Source organism: Harmonia axyridis, chromosome 6, assembly GCF_914767665.1.
Source record: "Harmonia axyridis chromosome 6, icHarAxyr1.1, whole genome shotgun sequence".
NCBI lineage: Eukaryota > Metazoa > Arthropoda > Insecta > Coleoptera > Coccinellidae > Harmonia > Harmonia axyridis.
Window position 1 is genome coordinate 19,017,373 of NC_059506.1, and position 18,868 is coordinate 19,036,240.

The following is an 18,868-nucleotide window of genomic DNA, read 5'->3' on the forward strand; positions in this document are numbered from 1 at the left end:
AAACAATGGAAAACAGAAAAAATCTGACGGCACCATTAGAATCTCTATATTGGATAATGACTGCAAACCTTATTTCGTGAATTTATCCCCAAAAAGAAATGAGTTATACAGAAAAAAAGAAAATCTAGATTTTCAGTTTTTTCGAGGTATCTCGAGAACCATCAGATATATTTTGAATCTGTTAACACCAACACACTAATCCCCAAATAACGCAATTTGTAATTTAAGCCACCCTGTATCTCTAACCCTGTATATCCCCGTATTGTCCCTTTAAATAGTTCTAACTCTGTATATTTCCGATCAAAAAAGACTCCAAAGCAGTATTGAAAGATATTTATTTTCATTTCTACTTATTTTCGAGGAAGAAATATGTTATATAAGTTATAGCGTTTAATATGTAAAATTGAAAAAGTGCTGTGTATTCAATAACAGTTATTCATTATGTTGATAATAATCAACAAAAAACAGAAACTTGAATGCAAGAATTCTAACCTACATTTGGTTTTGTCCTCATAGCTCTATGCGCCCCGTCCACTGGGAGTTAAAACTGCGAAAAGGTGCGAAATTGGATCAATTAAAAATTATCGAATGACACATTTCGATACATTCTTGACCAGAAGATATTTTTTACTTGAAAAATTAATTTTTAAACATGCATCATAGCTCAAGGAGGGGGGGGGAGCACCAGGGGGGAAATTAATGGGTACCTAATGTTTGACTCATAAGCGGAAAGCCACGTCGTGGTAATCCCTTGTTAAATGTATACTACAAAAATTACACCCGAACTGAATTTCATTAAAATCGGGTGAGACTTGTAGAATTCAAGGCTGTTACAAGGTATGCGGACACACATAGCGACAGACACGAAAACAAAGTTGTTCAGGATGGTCTGTAATCCATTTTGCGAGTGGAAATTCTGAAAACGAAGACCAACACTTTTTTCATCTCATAAGTGGTTTCATTCATCCGTTCCAAAGGTTCATTATTGAAAATAATAAACGAAAACACTATAAATTTTATGATATTGTTTATTATTTCCACTTTTATCGTCGAAAAATCGCAAAACAGAAATTCATTGTATTATATAATGAACATAAATATAAAAATTTATAATAGAAGTGTATCGGAGTGATTTGAACCTGACCCAAAATTGATATTGTATTCACTATCATCGTAGCAATATATTTTCTCATTATATAAGTCACAGAGTTTCAGAGAAATAATTTTTTTAATTAGATTCTTTACGATTTGCCTTCAGAGTTCAAGAATCGTGTTCTTCAACTGAACTAATTTTCAAACCAAATTTTAGGCAAATAGATCTTATAGGTTTGAAAAAAAAAGAAAAGGCGATGAATGGACATTCTCTGAAAAGATCCCCCTATCATTTTCGAATTTTCCGCCCGTCTGTAACTACTATAACTCTCTAACGGAAAGACTTAGAAACTTGAAATTTTCAGAGTAGGTTCATATATATAAACTTAGTGGATCTGGATGTCCAAAATTTAGTGTTGATAGCGCCATCAGAACCATAGAAAATTCAATCAGAATATCAAAAAGCCCTTATGTAACATTGACAGTAGTTGTTCTGATATCAATTAATTTGTTAGAATAATATATTGCGTTCAGTTCATTACTCTTTAAACTTCGTACTAATCAAATAACTACAGGTTATGGGCCCAGCACGCTTCCACTGGGTACTAATATAATAACTACAACAAGAGATCCGACAGAGCCGAAATTTTGCGTGTTTATATAATAGATTCATAATATCAAGCTTCCTGCAATATTTCGGGTTTATAGTGGTGTCATAATCATAGAAAATTCATGCAGATAATCGAAAAAAATGAGGATAATGCCGAATAAGTTTGGAGATCCGAGCCAATTGCGCCCTTGGAAACCATATATATCTACACATAGTTCTGTGGTGTCCAATGACACATGTAGCACATGAATGACGAGCGCTCAGAAGCGTCAGTGCTTTTTTCATTCGATAATTGAATTCTACATATTCCAAAACGTGAGCTGCGAATATTTCTGGGAAATTTTCCTTGAACGATTCTAAAGATTCATTATTGAAAAAAATAATTGAAAGTTCTCTTGTTTTCTCTATTCATTCAATTTAGGGATTTTGTAAAGAAAAAAACATTCTATAGATAGGTGTAATCGATTTAAAATAAGTAATAAAGTGGCCGGAGATTTGCTGTGAGAATAAAACCATTAAGCTACTGATTTTGCATAATTATATACATACTACATATTCATAAATAATTAGATCGAAGTGAAGGAAGTATTTGAATTCTTGCATAGAAGTTTCATCATTTAAGAACACTAAATAAAGAAAAATGTTAAACCAATAAAATTTTACTTACGATGATATCTTTCTGCATTGATTAAGCCACCACAGAAGACATGCAAAGAAACAATTTAAGAATTAGGAAATTGTGTATTCAAAAGAAAATATTGTGCAAATAGGTTCAAAACACTACAAACAGCCCCCTAGATAGATAAGAAAACTAGAAAAAATTCAAGAGCAGAAATTTTAACTAAATTGTTTGAAATTGAAAGTAAATATGGGTTTTTCGTTTTATTACGTAGGTGTAAACTACATAATACAAATAATAAATAAATTAATAAAATAATAAAAAAGGACTTTCATAAATAAATATTCATGCATCCCTACTACATATATCCAACTCAGAAATTATGACATGATAAATATTCGTTATAATATTATTATTGGATATTTAGTTTATGGAATACGATTTGAAAACATTATACAAGTTATATTGGAGGATATTTCAAATTTTTTGATTACAAGCAAAAAAAAATTATTAGATGAATTGTGCTCAATTTTATTTCTGCAATTTTTTCAGTATTGAGTACATTTTATCCTTGTTTCCCACTCCTTGAATTTTTTCTTAAATAATGATTTACACTATGAACAAAAGACATTCATTATATTCAAAATCTGGAACTCATTGATGCAAATCGAAAGTCTAATTTGCAATTGTCAATTACGACAAAAAATAATAACTAAATCATTAAAACCGGAAGGATATTATAAATGCTTGAAAAAGGTTGTTTGGCTCTATCCTGTGATATTCCAGGGGTAGATGCGGAATATGAAATTTGAATCCTTTTTTAAATATATTAAATTGTTTTATGTAATATGAGTACAGTCTCTATCGAACAATACAATAAAAATCAGTTAAGAATCATGTAGAAAATCTTATCCTTATTGGTATTTGTCCAAATTTTACTTTTCTTAGTGTTAAGATCAAGTTGAATAAGAGAATGTACTTATACATAAATATCCTCAAATTTTTTAATGCACGTACATATAAGTTAATAAGTTACTTACCGCACCACCGCCTTTTGGAGATTTTGAGGCAGCTACGTACGCAAGGTACTGTATAACTTTTTTTGTATTTTCAGTTTTACCAGCACCTGATTCTCCTGTACATAAAATTGATTGATCTTCACGTTCTGAAAAAAAAAATTGGATATTAATATGAGGTATTAACAAAGGTAAATAGACTGATTAACAAACAAAAATATGAACACACCCATATATGCTTATCCCTATTCTACAATTATTTCTGAATATTATTACAGTAATATACCTTTGGGATAGGCCAAGGTATATATTTTCAAGTCAGTGGAGGACCCTGTATACCCAAGCCAAGGGACGGAAGTCTAAGGCCCAGATCAGGAACGAAATTTTCTGGTTATTTTTTCAAGTGAAGTGGCGATGGGACACAGTAACAAAGCCTACACAGAACACAACCCTGTTCTCTTAATCCGTACAAGTTCCGAGCTTCTGAGAGGTTTCACGGAGGCCTATGGGGAGTTGAGATAGAAATTATAGAAAACATTGAACATTCCCTGAAATTTTAAGTTTTTGTTTTGTAAGGTGAGGTGTAGTATCAAAAAATCGAATGAAAAAAAAATCTGTTCACCGTGCTAAGCTTTTCTCGCAAACTATCAGAGTTATTTACAAGAAATTTTGTACGACAATATTTTTCACTAAAAAGTATTGGAATCAAAAGCTTCATAATCATGATAATCCCAAGCGCATAAAAGCATGGGGTATCCCGGCCATGTTTCTACGTCGACGACCAAACCGAACATTCGCGGTTCCAAGGTCAAGCTCAATATTTGGTGGGACCAGCTCGGTGTAGTGTATTATGAGTGGTTAAAACCGACAATCACAGGCGATCGTTATCGAACGCAATGAATGCGTTTGAGCCAAGCATTGAAAGACAAACGGCCGCAATACAACGAGAGATAAGGTAAAGTGATTTTACATGACAATGCTCGACTCCATGTTGCGAAAGTGGTAAAGGCATACTTGGAAACGTTGAAATGGGAAGTCCTACCCCACCCGCTATTTTCTTCCTCGGACTATCATTTGTTTCGATCAATGGCACACGGCCGCCTGACCAGCACTTGACCAGTTTTTTCAAGGCGGGATTCGTACGCTGCCCGAAAGATGGGAGAAAGTAGTGGTCAGCGATGGACAATACTTTGAATCATAAATGTATAACCAGTTTTTCACAATAAAGCCTCGAATTTCAAAAAAAAAACGGCGGAAGCAAGGAAGAAAAGAGAAAAGGGACCCATGTTGAACCGAGTAGCCAGAATTATCTTAAACAAAATCTAATCAGTGAACACAACAATATTGTAGACATCTTAGCAAAAACCAAGTTGATAGCTACTTCCGGTATGACCGGAAGTTACAAAAACTGGAAAATATTTCAGATTTTCGTGGTATTCCGGATAACACACTGAAATTTTATCTTATTATCCTGACTGGTTAATGACCTATTCAGTCTATTCAAAAAACAAACTGCAGAATGAGTTGAATATTTATTCTTTCATTCCATAAGTTGCTTTTTATTGAAAAATTTCTGAATTTGATGAAATTTGGAAGTAATAAACTATTGAGTGACATTTTATTCCATTTTTTTTTTCATTTTTGGATTCTAAAATAATAAAACAAATAGAGGAAAGCACTGACACTGCCATGAAGTCAGGAGTTTTCGACGGTCTTTCATTAATGAGCCCACATGTGACCACATAACTGTATATAGGATAATATGAAATGTGATTTATGATCATATCATTGTTGTCGGTTAGTTCATTTATAAGAGGTTCTGATGATACGATCTTCCTGATATTGGGCTCGCACAGATTACAGATAATCTGTGGTTTGCACATTCGAGTTACTAAATATTTGACATATACAAATTGAATTTAAACTTACTTCGATGCTGATATATTGAATTTTTTCCCTATATTCTATGGAAAACTCTATGAACATCAAATTTCACACAAATCTTGAAATTACTACTATTGCTGCAAACTTCCTAATCTAACCCCTCAGATCTTTGTAGGTAAGTGCATCATGGTCATGGTCCTAACAGGAATATATAGTCAAGAATTCCGAAATTATAAATGCTAGGATACGGTAAAATAAATTGTCAATAGCATCGTATCAATACATATACTAACTGACAAAGAAACTGCCCAGAAGGAGCTGTTTAAATTTAATTTAATTTTTGGTAAAACAGAGATAGTATTGCAAGGAGTAAATGATTGAATTTGAAGAAAAAAATCGTGAAGGTTTTTTCATGTGAACAATTTTTGTTACTTAAATGTTGTAGTCGTTTTTTATATTTTACAACAAACCAGCTGATCGAGGAGATTCAAAGTCGATGTTTAGTTATTGTTAAAATGCCTACAGCACGTGTACGCGGAATTTATCGCCAGCTAAGTGAATTATTGGTCTACGGGAGACGAGGTTATCATTTCGAGAAATCGCTAACCGTACGAACATAAATCCAACTATTGTTATGATATGTTGTCAAGCGTGGTTTGATAATGCCCAAAATCGAAGAAGAGTAGACACCGAACGCCGAACGGGCACAAATGAAGTTCAAGATCGACTTAGACTTATGGCCATTAGAGACCGATTTGCGACAATTCGATCTTTGGCTTGGAGAGGTTAGGAGAACAAGGCCATCCTGTAACTGTCCGAACGGTTTTCAGCCCGATAAGTTCTTTTGGACTGCATCATTATCGACCCCATCTTGTGTTACCCTCTGACGGTTGAGCATCGCCGGCAACGATTACAGTGGTGCAGAGAACGTCAACATTGGAATGTGGAATGGCATCAGGTCGTATTTTAAAATGTTGCCAGAGTTAGTTAAAACTTTTTCGAAGCGACCCATGTGAATATTTTGCCTTGGCCGCCCAGATCCCCCGATCTTTCGCCTATAGAGCATGTTTGAGACATCATGGGTAGAAGACTTGGAAATTCACCCCAAACCCCACGGACTTTGGCGGCTCTGAGACATGAAATATAGATAGCATGGGATAGTATCTCTCCATGCCGAGACATGTTGGGGAATGTATAGATAATCGCGTTGAACAAACACATTATTAACAAATTGAGCAATTTATCACAGGAATTTGGACAGAAATAATGTAAACATGGACGTGAATAGTGCAGAATTATTAACAAATTTATTAAAAAAAATTGAACACCCTTCGTTTTTTCTCCAAATTTCAATCATTCACTCCTTGCTATACTATCTATGTTTTATATAAAAAAAAAATAAAATTTAAACAGCTCCTTCTGGGTATTGCCGTTTCTTTGTCAGTATATTTCCAATTCAATGACTATGTGCTTTCGAGAAATTAATTTTTGAAGATATTATTTTCCAATCATAATAACACATACCTCCGGGATTAGCGTAACAACCCTTGACGCGGACGTGTTATCATTATCAGGTGTTTATTTTATCGCTCAGTATACATACATACTTATTGTTTATACATCATTACGGTTTCATCATAAGAATATCATCAAAAGCATGTAAATTTTGCTGATCTCCCTTCTTTTTGAAGACATGGCTGTAAATCACATGAAAAACAATAGGAAACTGACATATTTCTGAAAGCCTATCCATATGCTAAAGTTGCACTACGCTGTCAAAGGTACCAACCTTGCAGCATCGATCTGTACGCTGTATCAGTTATGGCAAAGACATGTGGTGGCACTTCATGGCGTTTGATTCCTTTGTATCTCTCCATTATCTTTTCTGTGTAAATTGGCAATTTTTTGTACGGGTTGACGACGACGCAGAAAAGACCAGAATATGTCTGCAACAAAGAAAGGAAATATATAGATAATATTCAATCGATTGTACTAGGTGATTTCAATAATATCATACTTGAGCTATGAGAGATTTGATCGGGTTGAGATTTTATGTGTATAAATCTATACAGGGTGAGTCTTTGACTTGCAGATATTTCAACGGTATGTTCTTGACTTCAGAAAGAAAACTTTCTACCTTTACCATTTTTTGCGATTCGGCCTAGATGAAAGTATATAGCCATTTAACAGTTCATAATAAAGCTATTCCACCCCTGAAAACCTGCGCACTAAAGTTTTCCTAAAATAAGATATATCCTTTTAACTGTGGACATGAGCTCATATAAGACAAACAGAGTTACATTTAACCAAATATTTGAATTTCACAAATAATTTTTTTTTAATCAAAAATATACCTGAAAATAAGAGGAATACTTCAATTTTCCAAAATGATCAAATATTCTTTAATGAGCCTTCTCTTTTAAGAGTTGAATTATTTGGATTTCTGTAATTTTTATGGAGTGCAATTAAAAAACCTTCAGGATTTTGCACATACTCTCGATATTCCCCAACTGGTTTCGGACTATTCATTTATGATCGTGAACAAACAATTTATTCAATAAAATTTTTCGATTCAATCTGAGGAGTGATTGTAGAATTCTACCTGTGTATGAGATAAAGCATTTGGTTACTACAAAATTGAATGAGGAATCTATGACGAGTTATGATAAAAATTATGTTTTAGAATGTTCAATAATTTTGAAAACTATTGATGTAGGTACACAAGACAATGATGATTTAATAATTATGAACTAGAATTAGATTAAATGGCTCAAGTGCACAAGTATTGCGTATTTTTTTTTAAACATTTAAATGAAAAGTTAACAAAATTCATATACCTGTCTTCTCTACAATTGTTCATGAAAATTGAACAATTATTGGGTACTTTTTTAAAATATTTATCCAGAGAATCTTCTTCCCAAAATTTATATATTTTTTCTCTACAATTGTTCATAAATAGTAAGCAAATACTTCTTCAAAGAACAATTACTTTTTAAAGTGGAACAATTTGAAAATATTACTAGACAATCAAAGATGTGTAATTTTTTACGCAAAATTGGTAATGTACCCATTTCAGCGCCAATTTGTAAAAATTATCATTTTTAATAGTGGAAGGCTATATTTGTTGAATTATATTTTTGATTGTAGAATAAGGCGGTGAATTATAGACCACTAATTCTGTATACACATATTTCAATCTCTAACAAAGGTAGTTTAGCATTCCTAAAAAGATTTTTCCCAGTTCCATTTACATTAACTAGCCATCTATCAAATGCGTTAAATTGGTTCTTTGTTTACAAAATGACTCAATCCATGCTCCATGAATTACCCAATTATAAAAAGTATTGTTTGCTTATCGAACCTACTTCGATGTATGGTGTCACTCGTTTATTAATTTACAAATAACTAACAGATAAACGTAATAAACTTTCGCTGACAAGTCGGAACGATCAAACAAGACCTCAATAGAACGATCGCCCAAAACAGTTGGAGGAATAGCAAAACACCTCCTTTTCACACAGAAAACCTTCCTCACTCGAATCAAATCTTTTGATCTGGGAAGGATCTAGATGTAGAAGATTTTCATGTCGAATGATCACAAATATGGAACAATAAGAATGAAATTCAAGAGTTGATTTTCTTTGAAAAGCAAGGGCGTAGATCTCTTTTTTCTTGGGGGTGTAATCGAAAAAAAAATTGTTGATAACATTGTTAACTCATATCTATAATGTGAGAAAAAGAAGTTTAATAATAATTTGAACCAAATTACTCGAAACAATTTCAATTGATTATAAATTTCGTGAACTAGTGGTTCACAAAAAAATAATTCTGGAGGAAAGAAGCGAGCACCTTTCCAGAAAAAATTAACCCTGTAGATTTGCATTCAAAATAAGGATATCACATGATAAAAACTTAAAATTGGAATATCTATGCCAATTCAAGTAAAATATCTTGTGGAGGGAAGGTACTATTGCAAAAAAACTTGAACTTTAACACCTGCATCTCAAAAACAAAGTGTTTGCGGACTCGTGACTTCTTTTCTTGGAATGATCCGAGAACTCTTTCATTTTCATTTGTATCTCCAACTTAGGAACACCCTGTAGATATAGTCAATTCAAAACTAATGTTTTCACAAATAAATTGCAATTTGAATGAAACACAATAAATTGTGTAACGAAGCCCAGACAATTGTTCGATGCGAATTACTTAGTTCACTTCTTTGATAACTATTGTATTGAAATTTTGTGACGAGAATAATACAAAAAACTGAGCACAACAGGTAAGAGTATACCGATGACGAATGCAAAAATCGCAGATGGCAAATAAAGGGCGATGCCGAGAAAGCGGATAGATAAAGGAAAATAATAAACCTCAGAAAAGACGAGCTCGTAGTGCAATGAAAGTACTCATCTTGAAAGCGATAATAAACTCATAAACCGTAAAAGGGTCCGATTTTTTACTGACGTGTCGAATTCAAAGGAAAGTAAAATGATTATTAATGGTTCATTTTATGGAGAAATTTTCGTTCTTCGTCTTTGCGAGATTTCTGAAATTTGATATTTCGAAAATCTTGGGGGGGTGGGGGGATTAATTATCCCCAGTACCCCCTATTTCTACGCCCTTGTTGAAAAGAATGATATTTGGTGAAATTTCATCAGAATTATAAAAATTCTGGAGAATATCGAAAAAAAAATTAAGAGGAGATCAGTTTTCCAGTGTTTCAGACACCGCTGAGATTTCGGCGAAAACTGGAAATCAAGACAATATCAACGGAAACTGCCCAAACTGCCATTATTGAAAGCCACCTCGTAGTGTAGGTGAAACAACGGCAGCAGGCACGACGATCATCTTGCCATCTTCAGGTGACCTTGCCAGTGCGGTGACCTCCAAGAAGATTGGTGACTACTTAATACAACGGTGTTGCTTGTTTACTTGGTCATGATCGTAGGTCGTCGCTTGATGCAGAAGAAAGCGTTTCAACTTCTCGAATTACTTGAAAAAGGATTGAATACGATTGTTCACGCAATATTTGATGCGTCAAATCGAAGAAAAGTACAGGGTGGGCAAATTTCGATGTTTTAGCACTAGAACTTTTAAACCAGGAAGATAGACAAAATCTGATACCCTATTCTCGGTCTCTTTTTCTGAGAAACTAACAAGGGAGGTTTAATTTTTGGCCACCTTCTTTTGTTTTCGAGTTATAAGCGAAAATTGGAAAAATGGCGATATCGAAAAACATTTATATCTCCGCTAATACTGATGATAGAGCTCTGAAATTAAAACATTATACAGGCACTTTTTTACGTAGAATCCAGTGGCGTGCTCGTATTTTCAGAAGGGTTTTTAATTACGACGCTATGACCCAAAGTTATATTTTTTCAAATGGGAACACTAGATTTCTGTGCCATTTTCTGAAAGCTTAATTTTTTCTGATTTCAAAAATATATAACATGGTATGGTTTGTATTGAAATAAATAACAGAAAATATTTCTATGGTTTCAACTATTGATGAGCACAGAAAAATTGAGCTTTCTATAACAAGAACAGTGTCCTTCCATCAATTTGATTATTTTTATGCTTTTTACTAATTTCTACATAATTCGAATCTGGATTTATGTTATAAAAATAGTTTCGAAAAATATAAATGATCTCGGAAAAAATTTTCTAGTTAGCTTGAACACAGTTTCAAATATTCATCTATTGAATTCGGTGCGAAATATCGAGAAGAAGTGTCGACTGTGCATTGTGCAATTGTTGTCATTATTAGGTTGAATATTATTTCTTGTTTGTTCCCTTCGTAATTAAATTGTTGAGTTCAATCATATATGCGTTGTTTCATATGCTATTCAGAATGGATTGGTACTTGTGCGAATTCATTCTGGAGACCTGTGTAAATAATCTTCTGATACATCGATCCCATACAACTCTTTCGATCGAAACATTCGACCTTGTGGATCTTTTCTTTATTTCCAAATCGATTTTTAGATGAAAAATTTATAAAACATATCTAGATTCGAATTTTGTAGAAATTAGTAAAAAGCATAGAAATAATCAGATTGACGGACACTCCTCTTGTTATAGAAAGCTCAGTTTTCTGTGCTCATCAACAGTTGAAACCATAGAAATATTGGGACTCTTAGGTAAAAAAAGGTTTATGACCATTTTCTATTATTTATTTTAATACAAACCATACCATGTTATATATTTTTGAAATCAGGAAAAATTAAGCTTTCAGAAAATGGCACAAAAGTCTAGTGTTCCCATTTAAAAAAACATAACTTTGGGTTATAGCTTCGTAATCAAAAAACCTTTTGAAAATACGAGCACGCCTCTGGATTCTACGTAAAAAAGTGCCTGTATAATGTTTTAATTTCAGAGCTCTATCATCAATATTAGCGGAGACATAAATGTTTTTCGATATCGCCATTTTTCCAATTTTCGCTTATAACTCGAATACAAAAGAAGGTGGCCAAAAATGAATACTACCCTTGTTAGTTTCTCAGAAAAAGAGACCGAGAATGGGGTATCAGAATTTGTCTATCTCCTCTGGTTCAAAAGTTGTAGTGATAAAACATCGAAATTTGCCCACCCTGTACATACAGGGTGTTTCATTGGTAAATGTACCTACGTTAACCTGAGGTAGAGCTACCCTAGACGAGTCCAAAAAAACCTATATATGATAGATTTAATCTTCCCCATAGTCGAGATACAGGGTGGTTTATTAATTCAATTCCCTATAACTTCTGAACCACCCAGTATATTTGATTGATATTTGGAACGCACAATTCACTTCATTATGTCTACTGCATATAATCTACTGCAAGGACGGTGAGAAAATTCCTAGGAGGCGACAGACAGGTCCAAGGATCCAAGGACGAGAACCAGGGGGACCACAAGGACCGGACACGACCGAGCTCAATCCTTCTGATATTTTAAATATCTGGAATTGAGTGAATGTTCCTTTTAGCGGGGAGTGAGAAAGACGACGGCGAGGGGAGTTTTCTTTCCTACGCGTAGAGGCTAAAGTCGTCATTATACTTAATATTATACAGCAATAGTTTTGCATTTTGTAACAAATTTGGTACCAGTTGCTATAGGAGTTTATCCACCAAGCTCGAGAAAGTTTGAAATCGAGAAATAAATTACAAAAAATCTATATTTCGGAAACATTATGAGAGTAGGTTATGTCATCATATTGATCGCCAACCTCAACTAGAGAAGGATGGGAACATTATAACATTGTAATAATAAATTTTGGGAACTTATATTGTTGTTAAGATAATACTGGATACAAACCATCAATATTCTTTAATTGATAGAAAGAAATTGCTCTGAAGCTTCATTTACATTGATCGAGATATTAGGACAATTGAAAAGTCCCCGGTCTGATGCACAGATGGCGGTGCTAGTATTAAATCCATATGACTTTCAGTTAGTACCAACCTTCAAACGATACGTGTCAAAATTTGACAGCAATCCTGCCATTAGTTTGTGAGATATTGCGTTGTGAGTGTAGTTTCTTGGTTATTTGAAAAAAGATGGAAGAAAGAAATACAGTTGAAGCAAAATTTTGGCTTGCTGAAGAGTTTCCGGGGTCTGCACCAGGAAAATCAACCATCAATTGATTGGTATGCTAAGTTTAAACGTGGTGAAATGAGCACCGAAAACGGCGAAAGCAGTGGACGTCCAAAAGAGGCTGTCACCGACGAAAAAATAAGTGCCGCGCGAGCTCACAATTGATTAAAAGCAACTACGTGTTAATGATTCAGAGCAGTGTTTCAAGCTGTTTAAGTGAAATAAACCTGAATTTTTGCGTCGATATGTGACAATGAATGAAACATGGCTCCATCAGTTCATTCTGGAGTCCAATCGACAGTCAGCTGAGTGGATTGCACATGATGAACCGAATCCAAAGCGAGGAAAAACACAACAGTCAGTTGGCAAGGTTATGGCATCATTATTCTGGGATGCGCAAGGTATAATATTCATTGATTACCTCCAAAAGGGCCAGGCCATTAACAGCAATTATTATATGGCGTTATTGGATTGTCTAAAGGATGAAATCGTTAAAAAACGGCCCAATTTGAAGAAAAAAAGAAGCTGTTTCATCAAAACAATGCGCCGTGCCGCAAATCAATGGAAACAATGGCAAAATTGCATGAATTTGGCCGTATTCGCCAGATATGACCCCAGCGACTTTTTCCTGTTTTCAGACCTCAAAAGAATGCTCGATTGAAAGAAATTTAGCGCCAATGAAGAAGTAATCGCCGAAACTGAAGCCTATTTTGAATTTCATACTACAAAAATGTTATCGAAAAGTTGGAAGATCGCTATAATCGCTGTATCGCCCTTGAAGGCAACTACGTTGAATAATAAAATCGAATTTTGCAAAAAAAAATGTGTTGTACTATGGTAGACCGGGAACTTTTCAATTGTCCTGCCAGTTCTGGATACAAACCATCAATATTCTTCAATTAGTAGAGTATCAAATTGCTCTGAAGCTAAGGTGCTTCTTTCACATTGATCGATATAGACTGTGTCCGTAAAGTATGGAACAAATTGATTTTTAGCTAAACAGACCATTTTAAGAAATAATCCTGAAACACGTCGAATTTTGATTTTAATTTACCGTATTTATAATAATAATCTATTCACAAGGTGAATTACTTTCGAGTAATGACATCACCGTCATTTTTTTTTAATGGAACGCCCCCATTTTGTCTCAATTATCCGATTACTCTAGCTGAGCTGATTCCAAAAATGTATCACATGTTGTTTCCAATTGGTACAGAGTGGACAAAAATACAATTGTTTTGTGTGTGCTCATAAAGTAACGCTTAACATTCTTTATTAGTTAAATCAACAATATTATCAAAATTACTTATTGTCTAGCGGCAATTGGTTTGAATGTAACACCCTGTAGTTTGTTACATTTTTAGATTAATAAAAATGAGCTGTTTCTAAACATGTTTGGTACTTGTGGTCTAGCAGACACACAAAACAATTGTATTTTTGTCCACACAAAACAATTGTATTTTTGTCCACCCTGTACCAATTGGAATCAACATGTGATACATTTTTGGAATCAGCTCAGCTAGAGTAATCGGAAAATTGAGACAAAATGGGGGTGTTCCATTTAAAAAAATGACGGTGACGTCATAACTTGAAAGTAATTCACCCTGTATATTAGATTATTATTTTAATAATACGGTAAATTAAAATAAAAATCGAAATGTTTCAGGATTATTTCTTAAAATGATCTGTTTAGCTTAAAATGAATTTGTTCCATACTTTACGGACACAGTGTATGCTATTATATTGGAGGAAAAATAAGCCATTGTGTTTAATAATCAGTGGTCTCTACGCGACTTTCAAATTCGAAATTGAGAAAATCAGAAACGACTTCAGCAGCGGAACAATTTCTACCCGCGCAGAATCGAACCAAATCCAATCTAAACGACGTAACCAAAAACGGCAAAGACGTTCTGATCTCGTGCACAGCTCGGGGCATATCAGATATGGAATCGGCACGCTATGATTAGACAGTATGCCGCGAAATCGTTCCGAATTTGGAAATGGCCAATACCCCCTTAAAAGGCGACGAATTAACGATAACGACAAGTTCGCGACAGCCGGCGAAGATCGCTTCCCAATTTCGGCATCGACCTTCGTCCTTTCGAAGCGAGTTGCGTAAACGAACCTCAATATGGTGTTTTGGCGAGGGATAAGGGCTTGTTACGATCATCGCAGACTTCCAGAAGGGTTGGATCCGGACGAGTTTCCTCGCTGTCCATGCCTGTAGCTTTGGCCGAAAACGATACGCTCGGAAACAACGGTCGTTTCGAGGGAGTTACGCCCACGTGGCTTTCCGTGGCGAGAGTAACTAGTGTAACTACATTAAAGTTGATTGACGGCCGTTCGGAAGGATCAGCGTCGGACTGGCCGGTTCGATGAAACATTGGGAAATTTCTCTCGAAATCAACATTCATGTAAGAGGAGCTCTACAGAAATTAAGAGAAATTTTAAATTGAAGTTGCATAAGTTTGACTTGAGATCAAATCAAACCCATTTCTGACAAATAATAATAATAATAATAATAATAATGTTTATTCAACATAAATAAACATGGTGAGTTACAGAGGTTTTTAATTCAATGATTCAAGTCAAGTCAAACTAGACAATGGTTAAAGATTTGAAAATTCAAACTGATAGTCAAACTAGTTCGAAAGAGTTTGAAACAGTATATTCTGAAACAAGTTGCAGAATGGGCTTCTATTCCAACACGACTGCGAAATTCGAAAACTCATGTGTTCATGCGAACACTCATGCGTTCGAACGCATGAGTGATGGAATTCTGCAACGAGTATTAGACGATATTTTCTCTATTTCAGTCAAGTTTTGTGGAATATTGTCGAAACATAATAAAAATTCAGATTATATAGGGTGTTTTTTTTCGAGGTATATAACTTCAAGTTGGCATTACTGTTCAAGATGGCGACCGATTTAACAGCTGTCAAGTGATTTATTCGGAGTTTGGTTTGGCAAATCATCATGAATAGACTTACGCCTGAACAACGCTTGCAAATAGTGCAATTTTATTTCGAAAATAATGGTCCTGTGCGGAATACGTATCGCGCACTACGTCCATTAGCGATGAAGCGCACTTCTGGTTGAATGGCTACGTCAACAAACAAAACTGCCGCATTTGGAGTGAAGCTAATCCCCAAGTGTATGTCGAAACACCGTTACATCCAGAAAAACTGACTGTTTGGTGCGCTTTATGGGCTGGTGGAATCATTGGTCCGTACTTCTTCAAAAACGATGATCGCCAGAACGTTACAATCAATGGTGATCGGTATAGAGACATGATTACTAACTTTTTCATTCCTGAATTGAACAACCATGATGTCCAGGAGCTGTGGTTTCAACAAGACGGCGCAACATGTCACACAGCTCGTGCCACAATCGATTTATTGAAAGACACGTTTGGTGACCGCCTAATTTCACGTTTTGGACCTGTGAATTGACCTCCAAGATCTTGTGATTTAACAACGCTAGACTACTTTCTGTGGGGCTATGTAAAGTCATTGGTCTATGCGGATAAGCCACAAACCCTTGACCATTTGGAAGACAACATTCGCCGTGTTATTGCCGATTTACGGCCACAAATGTTGGAAAAAGTAATCGAAAATTGGACGTCCAGATTGAACTACATCCGAGCCAGCCGTTGCGATCATATGCCAGAAATCATATTTGAAATGTAATGCCACAAGATTATCTTGCGGATAAATAAAATTCATGTCAATCGAATAATCCATCGTTGTTTTATTGCAATTTAAAGTTCTATAGCTCTAAAAAAAACACCCTTTACATCCTAATGACATTTTTATTGTATCTTGGCAGTTGGTGTGACTGTTACGAACATTGGCAGATTACGGAATATGAATTAGAATCGTACGTTTCGAATTTTGGAGTAATTTATAATTACGCATTAAATTCGTGAATTATTCCTGCCGAAATCGATTTAACACCAACAGAATTAAAAGAAATTGCGAATTATGTCGCAAATCATTTCACTTAATCCAAATTATATCATATTGACAATTGATTTGTGTTGAAAATTCAAAACAAATCAATTGTCAATATGATATAATTTGACAATACTGTCAAAATTGACAGGATTAGAAGTCTGTGTAGACAACCACAAAACGACAAATTCAACTGAAAACAATACTGTAATGAGTTCATTACAGCACTGTTTTTAGAACTATAATGGACTCATTACGATACTGAAATAGAGAAAAATCTGTATATTTTTCTTGTTGATTAATTTTGCCTCGTCTACAGATTTTTTTTTATAATAGTTTTTGGAGAGGAAGCGGCTTCAAAATCAGACTCAATTTTTTCTGGTACGTATACCGAGCAGCATGAGATGCATGAAAAAATTTTAAACGCACAACACATGAAATAGGAACTATTCCTAATTTGCGGAATGGCAGAGTTCAGGTTCAAACATGTTGCGCAATGTGATATTCAAACTCCAAACTGTTTGAAGAAGTTTGATTTCAAACCAAGCCTAAAGATACAGAAATCAAGTCAAGTCAAACTTTTCTACATAAAAAGTTGGATTTTCGAGTCAAGTTTATGAGTAAAATCATAAGAGAGAAAAAACCCTGGGTCATGTGACCACGAGGGATAGGCTAAAGAATTTCAACCGATCATAAGGGAAGTCAAATCACGTGATCTGAAGAGGTTCGACGATTCCATGTTCGATTGGCTCTTGGCTCAATATGTTAAACCAATCAAAATATCGGTTGGTAGGGGCCCTGGGTCACGAGGTGTAAACATCGTACCAAGACTGCAATGCAAGGTCGTACCCAGGATCAAAATTAAGGGGGAAAACCATTATTCAATCTGTGAAATTTTATAAAATAACAATAAATTAACCTTATTCCAAAATTTTCAATAGTGTATTTTTCATTATTGAAATAGTTATAATAATTTTAATGAATTCCTGTCACAAAATTTATTAATCAATTTTTTTACTTCCAGGGGGGGGCAGCTGGCCCCTTTCTCCTCGCTGGGTAATAAAATTTGAAGCGCGATGAATCTTTTCTTTGACGATGAATAGGTACCCGACAAATTTTGGTTTCATTGATTTTTGGAAAAGTGGCTCGCTATCCTAATTTGAAATAGGGAATTTCAATTATAGATCACATATCGGAACGGATAATTTAGAATGTGGACGAACTCTATTTTATATGAAATTTGTAATTTGTATCCTCACGAATTATCAGACATGCCGCTTTTAGGAGAATTGCGACACAGATAACGAAATATATTTGTCATATAGGAATCACCGTATAATTTTTCTTCGATTTTGATAATATATTCGCAATCTACTTATCAAAAAATCATCATATCAGGATTCACATGGATGAGACTATAAATAACTAAACTTATTGATTCAGCCATCTTGATTTTTAAATACAAATTTGCCAAAATATATCGCGATATTGACTCTCCAGTCTCCAATCCAATTTCAGTACGAATAGGCAATGCAAAAGGTTTTGCCTAGCTTGAATCTGAACCACAGTGTGCCGTAGCGATTTGAGGTTTTAAACTATCTTTTTTATCGAAAAACAGAGATACAAAAGTATTATTATGTAGAAGGTGGGCATAATAATACAAAAGTATTATTATGTAGAAGGTGGGCATAATTCGGTTATCTCGAGAACTATTTTTAAATTTTGTTTTCTTATTGAGTTTGAAACTTCGAAACTTGAGTTTGAAACTCGATCGAACGATCGAGATGAAAATTTGCATCTGGATGTAAAATGACATTTTCAAGCTGCGTACCACATTTCATGTCGATCGCGTAACCAGAACCATAGAAAATACAATTCCTGACAACAAAAATCAGAGTTGAGGTTTTGGGTGTTGATGATATGATAAAGGAACAATTTGAAGTTTCGTGCAAAATAATAAGCTAATCACATCTCCAGAATCATCAAAAAATTAAGAAGAATATTGGAGAAGAAATAATCAATATGAATATATTGATTATTTCTTCTCCAATATTCTTCTTAATTTTTTGAATACATATCCGATCCCTCAGTTGAAATTTTACGCCTACTTATATCAAGA

General features: G+C 34.5%; 1 protein-coding gene across 5 annotated transcripts in view; it reads right to left on the bottom strand.

The window, feature by feature from the left end:
- Positions 1-18,868, bottom strand: part of LOC123682360 (myosin heavy chain, non-muscle) — a 63,489-nt gene that overhangs the window by 17,184 nt on the left and 27,437 nt on the right. For 4 of the 5 annotated variants that reach the window (XM_045620934.1, XM_045620933.1, XM_045620937.1 and 1 more), the window contains exons 2-4: positions 7,011-7,167; positions 3,362-3,486; positions 2,370-2,381 (exon numbers count right to left, since the gene is read on the bottom strand). In XM_045620934.1, coding sequence (XP_045476890.1) covers positions 2,370-2,381; positions 3,362-3,486; positions 7,011-7,167 — 294 coding nt within the window. The remainder of the gene's footprint in view (positions 1-2,369; positions 2,382-3,361; positions 3,487-7,010; positions 7,168-18,868) is intronic. The other variant, XM_045620935.1, reaches the window with a different exon arrangement.